The sequence below is a fragment of the Phoxinus phoxinus genome (genome assembly GCF_949152265.1).
Source record: "Phoxinus phoxinus genome assembly, chromosome: 5".
NCBI lineage: Eukaryota > Metazoa > Chordata > Actinopteri > Cypriniformes > Leuciscidae > Phoxinus > Phoxinus phoxinus.
This window is the reverse complement of record NC_136880.1, coordinates 35,532,133-35,548,445: the sequence shown is the minus strand read 5'-3', so window position 1 is coordinate 35,548,445 and position 16,313 is coordinate 35,532,133. Positions and strand designations below refer to the sequence as shown.

The 16,313-nt window shown below is 36.9% G+C and overlaps 1 protein-coding gene and 1 long non-coding RNA gene across 4 annotated transcripts; one reads left to right on the top strand and one right to left on the bottom strand.

Annotated features, from left to right (window-relative positions):
* The first annotated feature begins 837 nt into the window (after positions 1-837).
* On the top strand, positions 838-15,673 carry crema (cAMP responsive element modulator a). 3 transcript variants are annotated; one of them, XM_079611927.1, is made up of 8 exons: positions 838-1,012; positions 2,350-2,449; positions 4,973-5,089; positions 5,780-5,865; positions 6,451-6,599; positions 6,821-7,009; positions 11,773-11,929; positions 12,877-15,673. In XM_079611927.1, exons 2-8 carry the CDS (start codon positions 2,360-2,362, stop codon positions 13,019-13,021), a joined length of 933 nt encoding a protein of 310 aa, XP_079468053.1. In that variant the 5' UTR covers positions 838-1,012; positions 2,350-2,359; the 3' UTR covers positions 13,022-15,673. The 3 variants fall into 3 exon arrangements, with proteins under 3 accessions (XP_079468053.1, XP_079468054.1, XP_079468055.1); XM_079611928.1 differs by lacking the exons at positions 838-1,012; positions 2,350-2,449; positions 4,973-5,089; ... (1 more) ...; positions 6,451-6,599; positions 6,821-7,009 and adding an exon at positions 9,051-9,247; XM_079611929.1 differs by lacking the exons at positions 838-1,012; positions 2,350-2,449; positions 4,973-5,089; ... (1 more) ...; positions 6,451-6,599; positions 6,821-7,009 and adding an exon at positions 10,248-10,402.
* Positions 2,042-15,908, bottom strand: LOC306998122. Its single transcript, XR_013797519.1, has 3 exons — positions 15,682-15,908; positions 5,251-5,332; positions 2,042-2,399 (listed from the first exon to the last, which is right to left on the bottom strand). It is a non-coding gene; the product is annotated as an uncharacterized lncRNA (long non-coding RNA).
* Positions 15,909-16,313: the final 405 nt, after the last annotated feature.

Below are 16,313 nucleotides of genomic sequence, written 5' to 3'. Positions count from 1 at the left end.
CTATCTGTCTATCTGTCTATCTGTCTATCTATCTATCTATCTATCTATCTATCTATCTATCTATCTATCTATCTATCTATCTATCTATCTATCTATCTATCTATCATCTATCTGTCTATCTATCTATCTATCTATCTATCTATCTATCTATCTATATATCTATCTATCTATATATCTATCTATCTATCTAGCTATCTATCTATCATTTATCTGTCTATCTATCTATCTATCTATCTATCTATCTATCTATCTATCTATCTATCTATCTATCTATCTATCTATCTGTCTGTCTGTCTGTCTATCTATCTATCTATCTATCTATCTATCTGTCTGTCTGTCTGTCTGTCTGTCTGTCTGTCAGTCTGTTTACACGGATGTCTGTCTGTGTAACATTATATTACATCTACTATATGTGAGAAATGAAGAACTGAGAAATGATGTCGTTCCTCTAGCGCAAGATGGCGCTACTTCATCAAACTTCTTACTGTAATTAATATTTTATTTTAAAACATTTAAGCTTATTTTTAATAACTGAAATCTAATTATTATTTTTTTTTTGAAGTTTTACAACTTTATAAAGTTGTTTATTGATCTTTAGGTTGGCAAAGTCTGATCAGTCTGGACCACTTATTAAATTCGATTCATTTTTATTATAAAATGTAAGTCTCAAATGCATTACTTCATTATAAATTATAAATTAATTTGAGCAAATAGGACAGTTTATGGCATTTGGTGAGTGACAGCGGCCTTTTGGCGCCTAGGCTCCGCCCAGCGAGCGTGTGTGTGTGTGTGTGTGTGTGTGTGTGTGTGTGTGTGTGTGTGTGTGTGTGTGTGTGTGTGTGTGTGTGTGTGTGTGTGTGTGTGTGTGTGTGTGTGTGTGTTGCCGGGGCCTCCGGCTGCATAGTTCACATTTCCCAGGCGCATCATCAGAGCTGACGTGGGCTCTACGTGTGCAGCGAGTCGGGCTTCCTCTTCACCCGTAACGAGTGACGAGACTCTACGTAAAACTCGGGTAAGTTATTGCTGGCATGTCGATCTGCCGCCACTGGAGAGAAGAGGATCTGTAGATGAGCGCAGCAAGACGAACATGACATGTAGCTGCTGTTAAATTAGTTTCTCAAATCTAATATGTGCGCGAGGCGAAGCTGTCCGGACGCGGTTCCAAGTTTAAACATCCCTAAACTACTGTTGAAAATAAAATAAACCGAAAAACGCGCAAATTTCATATTCTGGATGTTTTAGACTATTCGTCAGAGTTAATCTGAAACATAGTATAAGTACGAAAGCAAAAAAGCAAGTTAAATTCAGGGTTGGCGATATTCAAAATTAAATGAGGCTGTGGAGAATGACGCAGCTTGATCCAGAAATGTACCAGTATACAGTAGCCCTCACAGCTTGCCTACATAACGTAAAAAGTTTGCTAGTTGCTTTACTGCTGTATTCATTTGTGAGCCCATGAATGTTTCAAATGTAGCCTATGTCATATCCTCGTGCCGACGTTTGCTGTTACATAAGCGCGAGCTGTTCAAAGTTTGCGCGCGTTTGTTTCTATCAAAAGAAACAGAAGTTAAGAGAGCGCTGACACCATACAACAGCCATAAATCAACATTGGAAGGAGCAATCTCAATACGGAAGCAATCGAGTAAAATATATTTTCTCATAAATTGTACGAGTCTGCTTATCTAGAATAGGTTAGAAGAAAATAAGGAAGTGCACGCGGCCGTTATAGCGCGCTCTGTTTTTGTGCGCGTGAAATTTTTAATTACCCCATAAAAAAACTACTATTAAATTACATATACATTTTTTACATATTCTTTTTAATATTTTTTTTTTTACATTATTTAGAATGCTTTTTTTTATGTTTACCTGCAGCAATTTAACTCTTGCAGTATTGAATGGAAATTAATTTGTTTTCCCTTCAAGTTCTTTAGATTTTGAAATCTCTCTGGCCTAATCAAACCCAATCTATATTATTGAAGCTTTGGCCCTCTTAACTTTTTTTTTTCATGCATTTTTAATTTCTCACAAGATTATGGAAAGGTATGTTTCACCCTGATGCAGGTACTGTATCTAAGACCCCCCAAAGAGGCTAAAATGGCCATTTACACGGTCAGCAGGTGAAAAATCCACTGGAAAACAAGAAACTGCTTCACAAGTCTAAAAAAACATATTAACACAAACACTCACGAAAACCGAACAGTTTTATTGCCTCACATCTTGGACCACTGGATTGGCAAACCTTTGGCTGAAATTATGGATTATTGCATCAATGCAACTTGGGCAAAATCTTGTGACATATATGACTGTACAGAGCGCTGACTGTGCATTTCCTCTCTGCTCTGTTGCTAGGCCGATCGCCATGGAAACTGCAACCATAGCGCAACAGGAAGCCAGTGCAACTGAGAAAATAACAAGTGAGATACAGTCAGATTCTGACTCACTCACACAGGTACAGATATGACGCCTGTTTCATAAATATCATGCCAAACTGAACACACATACATTAATGTTTGAATAAACTAGGGAAAGTGAATGAATAAAGAATCTATATAGCACTTTCTCATGCACTATTGTACACCCAAAGCGCTTTATAATCATATCAGCAGTCTCACCTCACCCATCACCACCATTTTGAAAAATGTTTCAAAATCTTATTTACAGTTAAACCGACACTGTAATACACATTCCTATACTAACCATAGCAAAAAGATGGTTTGACTATCATATTCATATACCGTGGTATTTATGTGGATCTCCAAGTTACTTAGAACAATAACATGGTATTACCATATTCAAAAAAATTATTATTATTATGATAGAGTGTCCAAAAAACATGGTAGTAATATCATGGTACTTGATGTGTGTTGTTAGACTGCAATATTTACAGACTAACTGTAAAAAAAAGATATTGAACAAAATATAAATTTTGTTGTGTAAAATGTGACTTTATTGTATTAAAAGATGTTTAAACAACTGTTATTTTAGTATTATTTATACACTATTAAAGTTTTTAATAATATTTTGAATTAGCTTTTTAAAAAATACATATTTTTTGTTTTAATTTTATTTTGAGATTTAGATTTTTTTGTTATGTGCTTTTGCCAATTTTGTATGTTTTTATTTAGCTTTTATTTTTGCAATTTTAGTATTTCTAATTAAACTTATTTTATTTTAGTTCGTTTCTTATTGTATTTAATTTAGTTGATAGTTTTCGTAGAATTTTCATCTAATATTTATATTTTATTTAATTTCACCTTTATATCAATTAATTGTGAAAAATATTTTTAAGGGATAGTTCCCCCAAAGTTGAAAATTCTGTCATCATTTACTCACCCTAAAGTTGTTCCAAACCTTTATGAGTTTCTTTCTTCTGTTGAACACGAAAGAAGATATTTTAAAGAATGTTGGTAATCAAACAGTTGACGGTAGTCATTGACTTCCATCCATCCATCTTCTTCCGCTTATCCGGGGCCGGGTCGCGGGGGCAGCAGTCTAAGCAGAGATGCCCAGACTTCCCTCTCCCTAGACATAGTCCCTCCAGCGTGTCCTAGGTCTTCCCCGGGGTCTCCTCCCGGTGGGACGCACCCGGAACACCTTCCCAGGAAGGCATCCAGGAGGCATCCGGAACAGATGCCCGAGCCACCTCAGCTGACCCCTCTCGATGTGGAGGACCAGCGGCTCTACTCTGAGCTCCTCACCCTATCTCTAAGGGATCGCCCAGCCACCCTGCGGAGAAAGCTCATTTCGGCCGCCTGTATCTGGGATCTTGTCCTTTCGGTCATGACCATAGGTGAGAGTAGGAACGTAGTTTGACCGGTAAATCGAGAGCTTCGCCTTCTTCACCACGACAGACCGGTACATCGACCGCATTACTGCAGAAGCTGCACCGATCCGTCTGTCAATCTCCCATTCCATCCTTCCCTCACTCGTAAACAAGACCCAAAGATACCTGAAATCCTCCACTTGAGGCAAGAGCTCTCCACCAACCTGTAGTGGGCAAGCCACCCTTTACCGACTGAGGACCATGGCCTCAGACTTGATTTTGGTTGGGCAAACTCCCATGAACCCTCCAGCACCCTGGAGAGGGTATAGAGCTGGTCCAGTGTTCCACGGCCTGGACGAAAACCGCACTGTTCCTCCCGAATCCGAGGTTCTACTATCGGCCGTATTCTCCTCTCCAGTACCCTGGCATAGACTTTCCCGGGGAGGTTGAGAAGTGTGATCCCCCTGTAGTTGGAACACACCCTCCTAACCCTTCTTAAAAAGAGGGACCACCACCCCGGTCTGCCAGCCCAAAGGTACTCTCCCCGACCGCCACGCGATGCTGCAGAGGCGTGTCAGCCAAGACAGCCCCGCAACATCCAGAGACTTGAGGCACTCAGGGCGGATCTCATCCACCCCCGGTGCTTTGCCATGAGGAGTTTCTTGACTACCTCGGTGACTTCAGCTTGGGTGATGGACGAGTCCACCTCCGAGCCCTCAGCCTCTGCTTCCTCAATGGAAAAAAAATGTACTTCCATAGTAGGAAAAAAATAGGTAACACTTTAGTTTAGGGTCCAATTCTCACTGTTAACTAGTTGCTTATTAGCATGCATATTACTAAGATATTGGCTGTTTATTAGCATATATTAGGCTAATGCCTTATTCTGCATGACCATATTCTACATCCCTTAATCCTACCCAATACCTATACTTAACTTAACGACATTACTAACTATTAATAAGCAGGCATTAGGAGGTTACTGAGGCAAATGTCATAGTTAGTTAATAGTGAGAATTCAACCCTAATCTAAAGTGTGACCAAAAATACTATGGAAGTCAATGGCTGACGTATTTTGTGTTCAACAGAAGAAAGAAACTCATACAACTTGGAACAACTTGAGGGTGAATAAATGATAACAGAATTGAACAATAACAACACTGGGTTAAACAGCCTCAGACATGTCTTACTCTCTCTCTCTGTCTCTCTCAGGTGAACGAGGGTGTAGCTGTGGTGTCATTGCCTGATGGACAGACACTACATGTGCAGGGAGTCATTCAGACAACACAGCCCTCTGTTATACAATCACCTCAGATACAAACTGTGCAGGTACACACATACAACTTTTTTATGTATGTAATACATTTGAACAGGACTGGTGTAAATATAAGCCTTAGGAAAAGTTACCATCTATACAGTCCACACTTATTAAACCATAACGTGTGCCGTTCTGTGAGCTCAATTCAAGCACAATCCTGTTATTCATTTACCTGTTCCTTCACCTGGAGAGACTGACCAATCACATTGCGGGCAGTTAGAGCTGTAGCCAATCACAGGGCACGTTTACTCATCCTGGGATCAATGGGATGAAGGAGAAGCAAATGAATTGACATAGTAACAAGAAGAGTGAGAGTAGCTGTATAGAGCAGTAATGAGATTTGTGTGAGAGTCAATACATCTGATCTTCTAGGTGTCACACACACACACACACACACACACACACACACACACACCACATTATCTATAATGACACACGTATGTAAAATACATATTTCATCAAGCACTAAAGATGGATTTTGAAAGAATATCCTGTTTTTTTTATTTTTTTTATTCAATGAAGCCTTAAAATGACGGAAAAGCATTCTATATGGTCTGTATGACTGCTGAGCTAATACTAAAGATTTGTGCTAGGAACACCCAGAAATATAAGTAGTAATCCACTGATATTTCCCCCTCCACATGTGATTCTTTTAAATTTGGCATTAAGGCCAGTACATATGTGTGTTTGAATGATTTTAGGTAGCTTCTGATACTGGCGGTCCGGGTACAACACCATCAGATTCTCAGAAGAGGAGGGAGATTCTGTCCAGACGCCCATCTTATAGGTGAGATCCATTCTTTAACGACACAGTGTTATTTTAGCATTATTCATAAACTATTATAGTATTAATAGTAATATTTAGAATTATCTTTTTACTTTTATATTTTCAGTTTTCATTTTAGTTTAAGTTTTGGTAATTTGAATGTGCTTGTGTCATTTTTATTCGTTTTTAAAAATATTTTAATTTAATTTATTTTTAATACGAATAACATGCTAAAACTATTACTATTCCAAGAATTGTCATGATTGAATTTCAGTTAGTTACAACAAGGCAACATTTCTAATTATTTAATTACAACATTGCTTTTTTTTTTGGTCTAATATTTATAATAGATTTTTTCAGCTTTATTTTAATTACCGAAAATTGTTAGTAATAGTATAAATTCAGTAAACACACTGTTGGCCAATCAGATATCTCATAACTTGACATCATTCATTTCATCCCTGGATTCAACAACAAAATACTCCAAACCCAATAATACCCAGAAACCCGCACACATGATAGTTCTTGTCTGAATGTATTGACATTTTGTGACAGATATACTACATTGTCAGATAAAGATGTTTTAATTAAAAAAATTATTTTCAGGAAAATTCTTAATGAGTTGTCATCAGATGTATCTGCTGTGCCAAAGATCGAGGAAGAGGAGAGGGTTGAGGAAGAAGCCCCGCCCACCTCTAGTGTTGCTACGGTGACGGCATCATCTTCAATCTACCAGACCAGCTCAGGACAATACAGTACGTCTGAGTTCATCGCTCAAATAATTATCTTATTGTGCGGCATGACGTGTGAATTCAAGTGATTACCCTTAAAAGGAAGGGTTTTGCTGTTCTCACGAAACAGCAACACATTAGATAATGCACAAAAGTTTCCCAAATGTATGAAACACTTATCATTTGTTATAGCAAGTGTTTGGGAAATTGAAGATAAACTGTCTTTTTGTTTTGTGTCTGTGCAGTAGCATTCACTCAGGGTGGAGCGATACAGCTGACCGGCCCTGGAGGAGAGGCCTTGCAAGGGGTTCAGGCTCTGACTCTTCCCAGCCCCGCCACACCCCAGCCTGGGGCCACTATCCTGCAGTACGGCCCCCAGCCTGGAGACCCGGGCCAACAGCTACTGCTAAGTGCTGGACAGGTGCTCGTTCAGGGTGAGACACTGGAACTTTTATCTTTAAATGCTTTAATCTGAACCGCATCACTTCTCTTCTGAAGTCAGTCAGACAGAAAGAGGTTAAATATCTTTTACAAAATGTTATTCCAACATGCTTTAATTTGGGGGTGCTGTGTTTTTTTTTTTTTTGGGTGGGGGGGTACAATATAACGTATGTTTTAAAAAACATAATTTAAAGGTGCATTAAGCAACTTTTCATGTTAAAAATACCTGTTTTCTAACCCATACATGCTTAAACAATTGCCTGATGGGCTGAATGAGCCCTTCTCTGATCACTGAGATTGTCTCTATAATCCTGTAAAGTAAAATAAATAAGAGGGATTCGGGCCGGAATTTCAGACTGGGCGTGACGTCATGCGCGTTCACGGCACGCTCACATAGCTATGTCTGGCAGATTTGTGTATTCGCCGGCATTCTCCGTAGAAGATGGATTGTAAGAGACCTGCTTGTAGTTCATTTCAAACACCAACGCAAACTCCACGTAAGATAAAAAAAAGAAAACTTTTGTCCAGTGTGGTCCATGAGCGTGCGCATCTCTGGCTGCAGTTTCGCTTGCCGCCAGAGGTGGCATAGTTATGCAAAAACTCAGAATCTTGCGCTATGCACCTTTAACATATAAATAACACTTTTCTACTTGCCCACTTAAAGTGTTTATTACAAATAAATTACTAAATGCTAAAAATGAATACATGTAAATGAACAATAATTTGCGTTGCATTTACAATCTTGTGAAAACAGGGGGGGGGGGGGGGGGTGCAGCACCCCCACTTCCCGCGCCACTGTGTAATTGTAATAAAAGTGGAAACATATGTAAATATATGAGCTGTTAGCTGATAGCAGGCCCTGATCGTGGAAGGACATTAAACACACGTTGAATTGTGGGAATCTAGTTTGATTTGCAGTCAAGTTTGTGCAAGTGAGAAAAAAAACTAGTTCAGCATGTGAACCCACTCACTGTTGGTTGGAAATCCAATTTTGAATTTGAATATTACCCTAAATAACAATAATAATAAAAGTACCCTGATACCCTTGTAAATTTAATTTAAAATAAAGTCATTGTGTTGAACATTGCAAAAATAATTTTCTTAAACAGTATTTTGGTCTTGATTTTCAGTAAAATATCAAAACATCCTTGAAATATTAAAATATGTTTTCATATATTTAAATATTTAAATTTAAATAATATTTAAAGTTTATATTAAGTTTATCTTACCCTAATTGCAAATAGTTGTTTTATTGTTTGTTAGTTGAATAAAAGTAACTAAGAATAAATGTTTTATACTTTGCTCCTGGTAAAATTGTAATATTTACAAAGAGTTGGAACATTTAAACTAATGCAGCTCTGAGCAGAATAGATCATGAGAATAGAGACATTGTTTCAAATGATCTATTGAAACAGATAGACCTTTAGAGATATACTTGAAGATATTCATCTATGTAAACAGAGTAATATGACGACTGACGTGTGAGTCTCTATGTGTGTGTGTGTGTGTGTGTGTGTGTATAGATGCTTTTTTCAGATGCCTGTGTAGTGTTATGAGGTGAAATGGGCACAGTATCCTTTTGTTTGAGCTGCAATGCTTTTGCGTCATCATGTTCTAAAAATACATACTCAATAACGTATCCCTCCTTCTCTTGTCTTCTTCCCTTCTCTTTTACCGTGAACTTAAACATTTCAATTCCATGCAGTTGCAGTCTTGTTAGAAATCAGTTTCAATGTTCCTCAGGCCATGAATTTAAGCATAGAAGTTTAATCACAAACCTAGTGTCTCTCTCTCTCTCTCACACACACACACACACACACACACACACACACACACACTGTGGGTGCGGGGAGGGCATTCTCCAGAGAGAGTGTGTTATTTCCCTGAGACTGCCGTGATGTCATAGTGATGTCAATGCCCTTAATAGTAACCTGTAATCTGACTGAGAGAGAGAGAGAAGGACGTAGGGAGGGAGAGAGAGAGGGAGGGAGGGAGAGAGAGAGAGAGAGAGGGAGGGAGGGAGAGAGGGAGGGTTAATGGCAAAACATTAAGTGTCACAACTCAAACTAAGACAGTCAGAAAGAGTCTATGAGAGAGAAACTCACTCAGTGAAGCAGCTGAAAGGAAGAGAGAGCTTTCAGAGGAAATACAGAAGATAGTGCTCAAAAGACAATCACAACTGGATTACTACAGCATAGAGATGGCAGTGACCGGGGAAGAGACCGAGTCAGGTGAGAGAGAGTGTGTGTGTGTGTGTGTGTGTGTGTGTGTGTGTGTGTGTGTGTGTGTGTGTGTGTTTTATGAGGGAAAAGTCAGCGATGCTAATGTATATATGCTGTTTGCATTTATGAAGTTCTGTATTTTGTCATTTGGTAAATAAGCTAGTTGCATGATGAAATAGACATTGCTTTTTTTTTGAGTGAATATCGGTAGTTAAACTTTAATTTAGTTGATTTGTAGTTGCTTCCTAACTTTTTTTGCCTTTCACTAGTAAATATAAATTAGGCTATGTGGTGTATGTTACATGTAGTCTCAATTAATATTAGTTTATATAACAACAATCCATGTATAATAATAATTTTAATTATATTTATAAATATCGTAATTAGTATAAACATATAAAACTAAACAATAATAATTATGAAATGCTGTTTACATTTTCTATATGGAGTAGTCACTGCAGAAAATGTCAACAATCTCAAAAGTAATTAATGTAGTGAATATAATATTATATTATTAATAATAATAACATATAATATAGGGAATATTACAATCCTACAACACTGATAAAAATAAACAGAAGTTATATCATGTGCGGAAGTTTGTAAACACTTTGAGAAAGTGGGACATCAGACAGTGGGAGAATGACACTTGTTTTCGGGCTTCTTTTGCTGGTTTCCTTTTATGTGGTTGAAACTTTCTTCTCAGTCGTAAACACACATTGACATGCTCCTGTTTTACGAAATCAGGCTGCAAATCTGCCTGTCTATTCACACACATGAATCATTGAGAGAAAGAGAGAGGCAGACAAAAGCAGAGAGAGAATGAGGGGGGAGGAAGGGAGGAGCTTTCTGTTTGACGTCAGTCTGTTTCCTGGAAGCCTGCCGAAGCCGAGACGGAGAGAGAGAGCGAGAGAGAGAGACGGAGAGAGAGCGAGAGAGAGGGAGGGAATGGGGCGGGGGTTTGGGCAACGACGCACACAGTGACATCAGCATTTTGTCACATTGTCTGATAACAAACGCACACACATACACGCTAAGTCAAGGCATATCCAGTTTGTTGAAGGACGTTTACTGCTGGGAACATTGACTGATAGCTGCATTAAAACTGTCTGTACTGCACCAGTGACCTTACACTTATATTTGGGGTTTTGAATGTTACTTCAGGTATTTTTAATGTTGTTTGTGTGGGTGGATGTTATAGTTTTTATATAAATGCTTGTTCGTTGTTATTGTTTTAGACCTGCTCTTTTAAGCCTGGTTACAATAGAAGTCAACGCTGATTGGCCAGATCCAGTTTTATGTGCCTCTTTATTAGTCTGCTGATTTTCACTAAGTGTCAAAAAAGAAAATAATGCTTTTTAATATATCCTATTTTCTCAAGATAACAACTTACTGTATGGGCTCTGTTTGCTTCCATATGTTTGGAAATTAAAAGTAATAATAATAATGATCAATTATTGATAATTATACAAAAAATAGATTGTACACTCTTTTTTTCTTTTTTTTGCTCAAGCATATATATCACCACTGATCTGTGAGTTTTTAGACACAGATAAAACCTTTTTCAAATGAAACCAGAAGTAGAATTTCAAAAATAATGATGATTATTATTATTACTACTGTTTTCTCAAGATGACAACAACTGTGATTTCTGTTTGTTTCCATATGTTTGTAAATAATAATAATAAATAAAATGAATAATAGTAATTGTTGGTGTTGTTGAGTATGATTATTGTCAATAATAATTAATTATATGGACCTATACACTTAATTATACAATAAATTAAACTACTTTATTCACTTATAATTTAACATTGGATTATGCACTTAATTTTTTATTTATTTGGTGTCTTAGCTCAAGTCCATATATCACCTCTGATCTACATTTTACATCGAGTTTTAAACTTTTTGCAGATGAAACCATAACCAGAATTGCACAAATAATGATTATTATTATATTTTCACGAATTACTCAGCTCTTTGCTTCCATATGTTTTGAAATAATAATAATAATAATAATACAATTAATAAATAAAATTATTGTTATTATCAATAATAAATAATTATACACTTTATTTTTTAATATTTTACGTCTTAGCCTAAGCATATACAGTATATCACCACTGATCTACATGTTTCATTCATGAGTTTTCAGATACAGATTAAACCATCAAAATATTGTATGCTGCATCACTGACCATCAATTATTGGTAACATTTTACAATATAGTTGTAAATGCTAACATAAACTAACCATGAACAATAATTTTTACATCATTTTTTTGTAGTTTAATTTCAAAATCAGTTTAATTTCTAAATATACTATTGTACATTTTAGTTTCTAATGCATTAATGCTAACATGTATGTAGAAATGAACATTAACTATGATTAATATGATGTAAATGTATTGTTCATTGCTGTTGTCAACTATTGTGTAACCAATTTCACTGTAAATGTATACAGCCAAACTTTAAAATGTTACCCTTTTTATCTGTCAAAATATATAATGCATTTTGGTGTATTTGTGCATGTAGCTGCCACAGGAGACATGCCAGCGTATCAGATCCGCTCCCCGTCGTCCGGGTTACCACCAGGTGTCGTCATGGCAGCGTCGCCGGGGGCAATGCACAGCCCACAGCCAAATACAGAGGAGGCCACACGCAAGAGAGAAGTCCGCCTGATGAAGAACAGGTACCCACACACACCTGAGTCTCAATGTGTGCATGTGCTTCATTTTTCTTTTTGGGGCTTAAAGGATTAGTACACCTCAAAATGAAAATGTCCTGATAATTTACTCACCCCAATGCCATCCAAGATGTTCATGTCTTTCTTTCTTCAGTGGAAAAGAAATGAAGTTTTTTGAGGAAAACATTTCAGGATTTTTCTCCACACAATGGACTTCAATCGCAACCAACGTGTTGAAGTCCAAATCAATGCAGTTTCAAAGGGCTTTGAAGTGCTTTAAACACCTCTGCACGATCCCAGCTGAGGAATAGGGTCTGATCTAGCGAAAAGATCAGTCAGTTTCTAAAATAAATAAATATATATATATACTTTTTTTTAACCACAAATGCCCGTCTTATACCATCACCGAGATGCGCTACGTATTACGTCATCACATTGGAAAAGTCACGAAAAAATAATGATAATTAAAATAAAGATGTCGGACGATTTTGAAGTTGGAGGAGAAAATTCAATGAATTTTCTGCCCCTTCCCTACCTTTTTGAAGAGGAGTACACAGACAAATAACTTGATGACGTGACCCGTGACCTTTCCAACGTGATTACGTAATGCCTGGCAGACCAGCTCAAGACGAACAATTGTGGTTAAAAAGTATATACATTTTTAGATTTTTTTAGATTGCATCGCTAGATAAGACCCTATTCGTCAGCTGGGATCGCGCAGAGCCATTTGAAGCACTTCAAAGCCCTTTAACAATTTGGTTGCGGTTGAAGTCCATTGTGAGGAGAACAATCCTGAAATGTTTTCCTCAAAAAAATGTATTTATTTTTTTCACTGAAGAAAGAAAGACATCTTGGATGGCATTGGAGTGAGTAAATTTTCATTTGAGGTGAACTAATCTTTTAACTATCTCTTTAAGCCTGCTGGTGTTTGACCTTTTATTTGCGTGTTGTAGGGAGGCGGCTCGCGAGTGTCGCCGAAAGAAGAAAGAATATGTCAAGTGTTTGGAGAATCGCGTCGCTGTGCTGGAAAACCAGAACAAGACTCTCATAGAGGAGCTCAAAGCGCTCAAAGACATCTACTGCCACAAGCCAGAATAGCCCTCACAAACACTGCGCAAGGACTGTGTGATACACAAACTACCTGTCTCTTCTCCTCTTCTGTCGCACCGCCTGGATTTGAAGTTTTCCGCTCGTTTGTTTAGCCAAATGTTTTTATAAGAAGTTGCTAACGTTGCTTTGAGGATGCTGCTGTCTGCATTTTATCCTCTCTCTCACACACACACACACACACACAAACACACACACACATTTTAAGATGTATTATTCCTGTCCTCTGTGTTTAGAAAAAACTGGAACTCTTCATTGACATGTGTGGAAAAATGTATGAGCTTTACTTTAAGTTGAAATCAGAAAAAGCTAAGTTTGACGAGTAGATGTTAACTGGTTGCACACTGCGCACATAAGGAGTATGTTTACAGTTTTGGCACATAAATATGGAGAAAATATGCTGTAAGCCCATTTGAAGCAACATAAAATAATGGAATGATATACTTATTATTCATTGATGCAGCAGGCTACATTTGTAGTGTTCCTCTTCAGTAAGTCTGACTGAATCCTGGTGATTTAAGCAGTTTATTGGATGTATTTTGGGTCCTTCTCCTCATGTAAATTAGATTTCAATCACATTTGTACATTTCAATATTTTTTTTATAATTTATGGTTTTAATTAAGAAAATAGTTAATGTAGTATACCCCAGAAATCACTATTTTCTCATTTTCTGTATAGATTCCTGATTCAGGTCATGCTGTTTATGTGTGCAGTGTCAAACACAAGTTTACACATAGTGGTTTTTATATCTGTGAAATTATGTGTGTTAGATGGAATGAACTGTTTTAAGTTGATTATTAACAGGTATGAGCTCATGGCTGAATGTAACATTGACCCATAACTTCACCAAGAAACGTGACATAATGTTGATGATTACATAATGTTGATGATTACATAATGTTGATGTAAGTGCTTAAAGGGATAGGTCACCCAAATATATTGTTATTTTGTGTGCACTATTTTTCTTCTGTGGAACACAAAAGATGACATTTTTAAAAAATGTCTCTTTTTTTTTTTTTTTGGACCATGCAGTCAAAGTCAGTGGTGTCCGGTGTTGTTTTGGACCCCGTTGTCTTTCATTGTCTAGACAAAACCAGTTCTTCAAAATATCCTCTTTTGTTTTCCGCAGAAGAAAGTCATACAGGTTTGGGATGACATGAGGGTGAGTAAATAATGAGATAATTTTCATTTTGGGGCTAACTCTCTTTAAGACTGCTCTTAACTCCCTTTATTTCTATTAATCACACAGATTTACTTTTATTCATTCAGCACTCTTTTAAGAGTACAAGTGAAAAATACAAGCATGAGCACACCTCTGTCAATTGCCTCATGTCTGTAATATAAAGTGTATGTTAATATGCAGACGAACTATAAATTAGCCATTTGTAGGTTGATTGCTCTGTTTGTTTGAGCATCCCAAAATAGCATCTTTGGATCAACCAATGGAGTGAGTTTGAGGTGGAGCTACCCGTTAGAAAATGTTCATTTTTTCTAATCTGTTTTGTGATGCTAGAGGCAGAGAAATTACACACTTCAGCTTTAATGCTCGGTTTATCTGTGCTCCAATTCATAAAATGTGAGGAACAGTACATTTTGCATGGGATGGAAAATGGTGTAACATTATGAATGTTACTTACATCACAAATATTGCTTTTGATGTAATATTGTATATTATCTCAGTAATGAATTTATCTTTCATTGTTTACTATTTTATTAGAAGTGAAGTATGGAAGTAAAGAGCCATTTATGAGTAATAAAAGTGCAGGTTCTCTAAGTCAGACAGGTGGCACTAACTCAAATGTCAGCTGTTAGGATGCCTGTGTGTGTGTATCTTCTGTTTATCAGACTGCTAGTCATCATGACTTCATCTTCACTTACAACCAGTCATGTTTCTGTAATTTGATGCTGTACTATTTTATGTAGTCTGGTCAGAAAATGGATTTGGTTTGATATTTAAATAGCTTATGGTTTCAATTAACCTCTTAATTAGACTCTTCAGATTGATGTTAATATAACAGATTGTATGCCCTGCCTTTCTTTAACACTGTACAGAGCGCTGACATCTATTTTTAATAAAATATTTTTGTAAATGTATATGATCTTCCCACATGGTCAAACCTGAATTTTGAGAAGCTTTATTATTTATGTGTGTACCTAGGTTCTTTTTAGGGTGTGGGTACCGTTAAGGTTATAGGGTGTAGTATTTATAACAAACTGTATAAAAAACAGTGAATGTCCCCATTTAGATAAGTTAGCTAAGTTTTTGAAATCCTAAAAAAATACTAATGCATTTTTTTGTGCAAACACATGTTTTGCACAACACTAACACAAGTAAACACTTGAATGTAAATGCATGTTTTAACAGATCCTGTGAGTTTGACCTTCAATAATTTGTAAATCTGAAAATGTTGTATTGCACACGTTCTTAACCATGCTTTGCTGATCTTAAATGATCTCCAAGCCTGGTTGGACTGGTCTGTTGGCTGTTTTAGCGGGGAAATCAGCTTGCTAACCAGCTAAACTGCATGAACACCAGCTGGGCCTAACTGACTATTTAAACCATCAAAGACCAGCAAACAAGCTTAATCTGCTTTAAGATGGTTTCAGTCAGTTATCTCAAAAATAATAAAACTAAAATCTTTCAACATACTTGTTTCTGTTGATTTGTCTCTCTTTCTTCCAACATTGGTGGCGGTTGAGGAGATCCCCCCATTCTGTGTAAAGCGCTTTGAGGTCTCAGATAAAGCGCTATATAAATGTAACGAATTATTATTATTATTATAAATTTCCTCACTTAATATCTTCTATAGCAAATTACTTTGCGTGTATAGCCTAGGTATAACTAAATCATCTTCATCTGTTTTTAGCTTTATCTGAGTGTTGAATATGAATGTTTTCGAGACTTTTGTAATCAGCATGAAGTGATGTTTTTTTAATGATACTGAATGACTGTCAGAGCGGTCTGGCCGCTAGAATGTGCTGCATCATGCGTTTGGCACGAACAGGCAGAACATGGAAAATTCCACAGTGTGTTAGAGCGCCCTCTACTGGAACACGACAGTTGTTACACGCTTGAAAACTGTGTTCCTGTACGACACTGTCATCTAGTGGACGTTCAAGGCAAGCCGTTTTTACATTTATTATTAAAATCTCTATAAAAATGATCGTTAGGCTACTAGTAGACTACGTATTCTTTAACTAATAGTAGCCTAGGCTATACGTGATCCAAAAATCAATAGTATTTAAATAGTATATCTCAATTGTAGACTATTATAAATCATG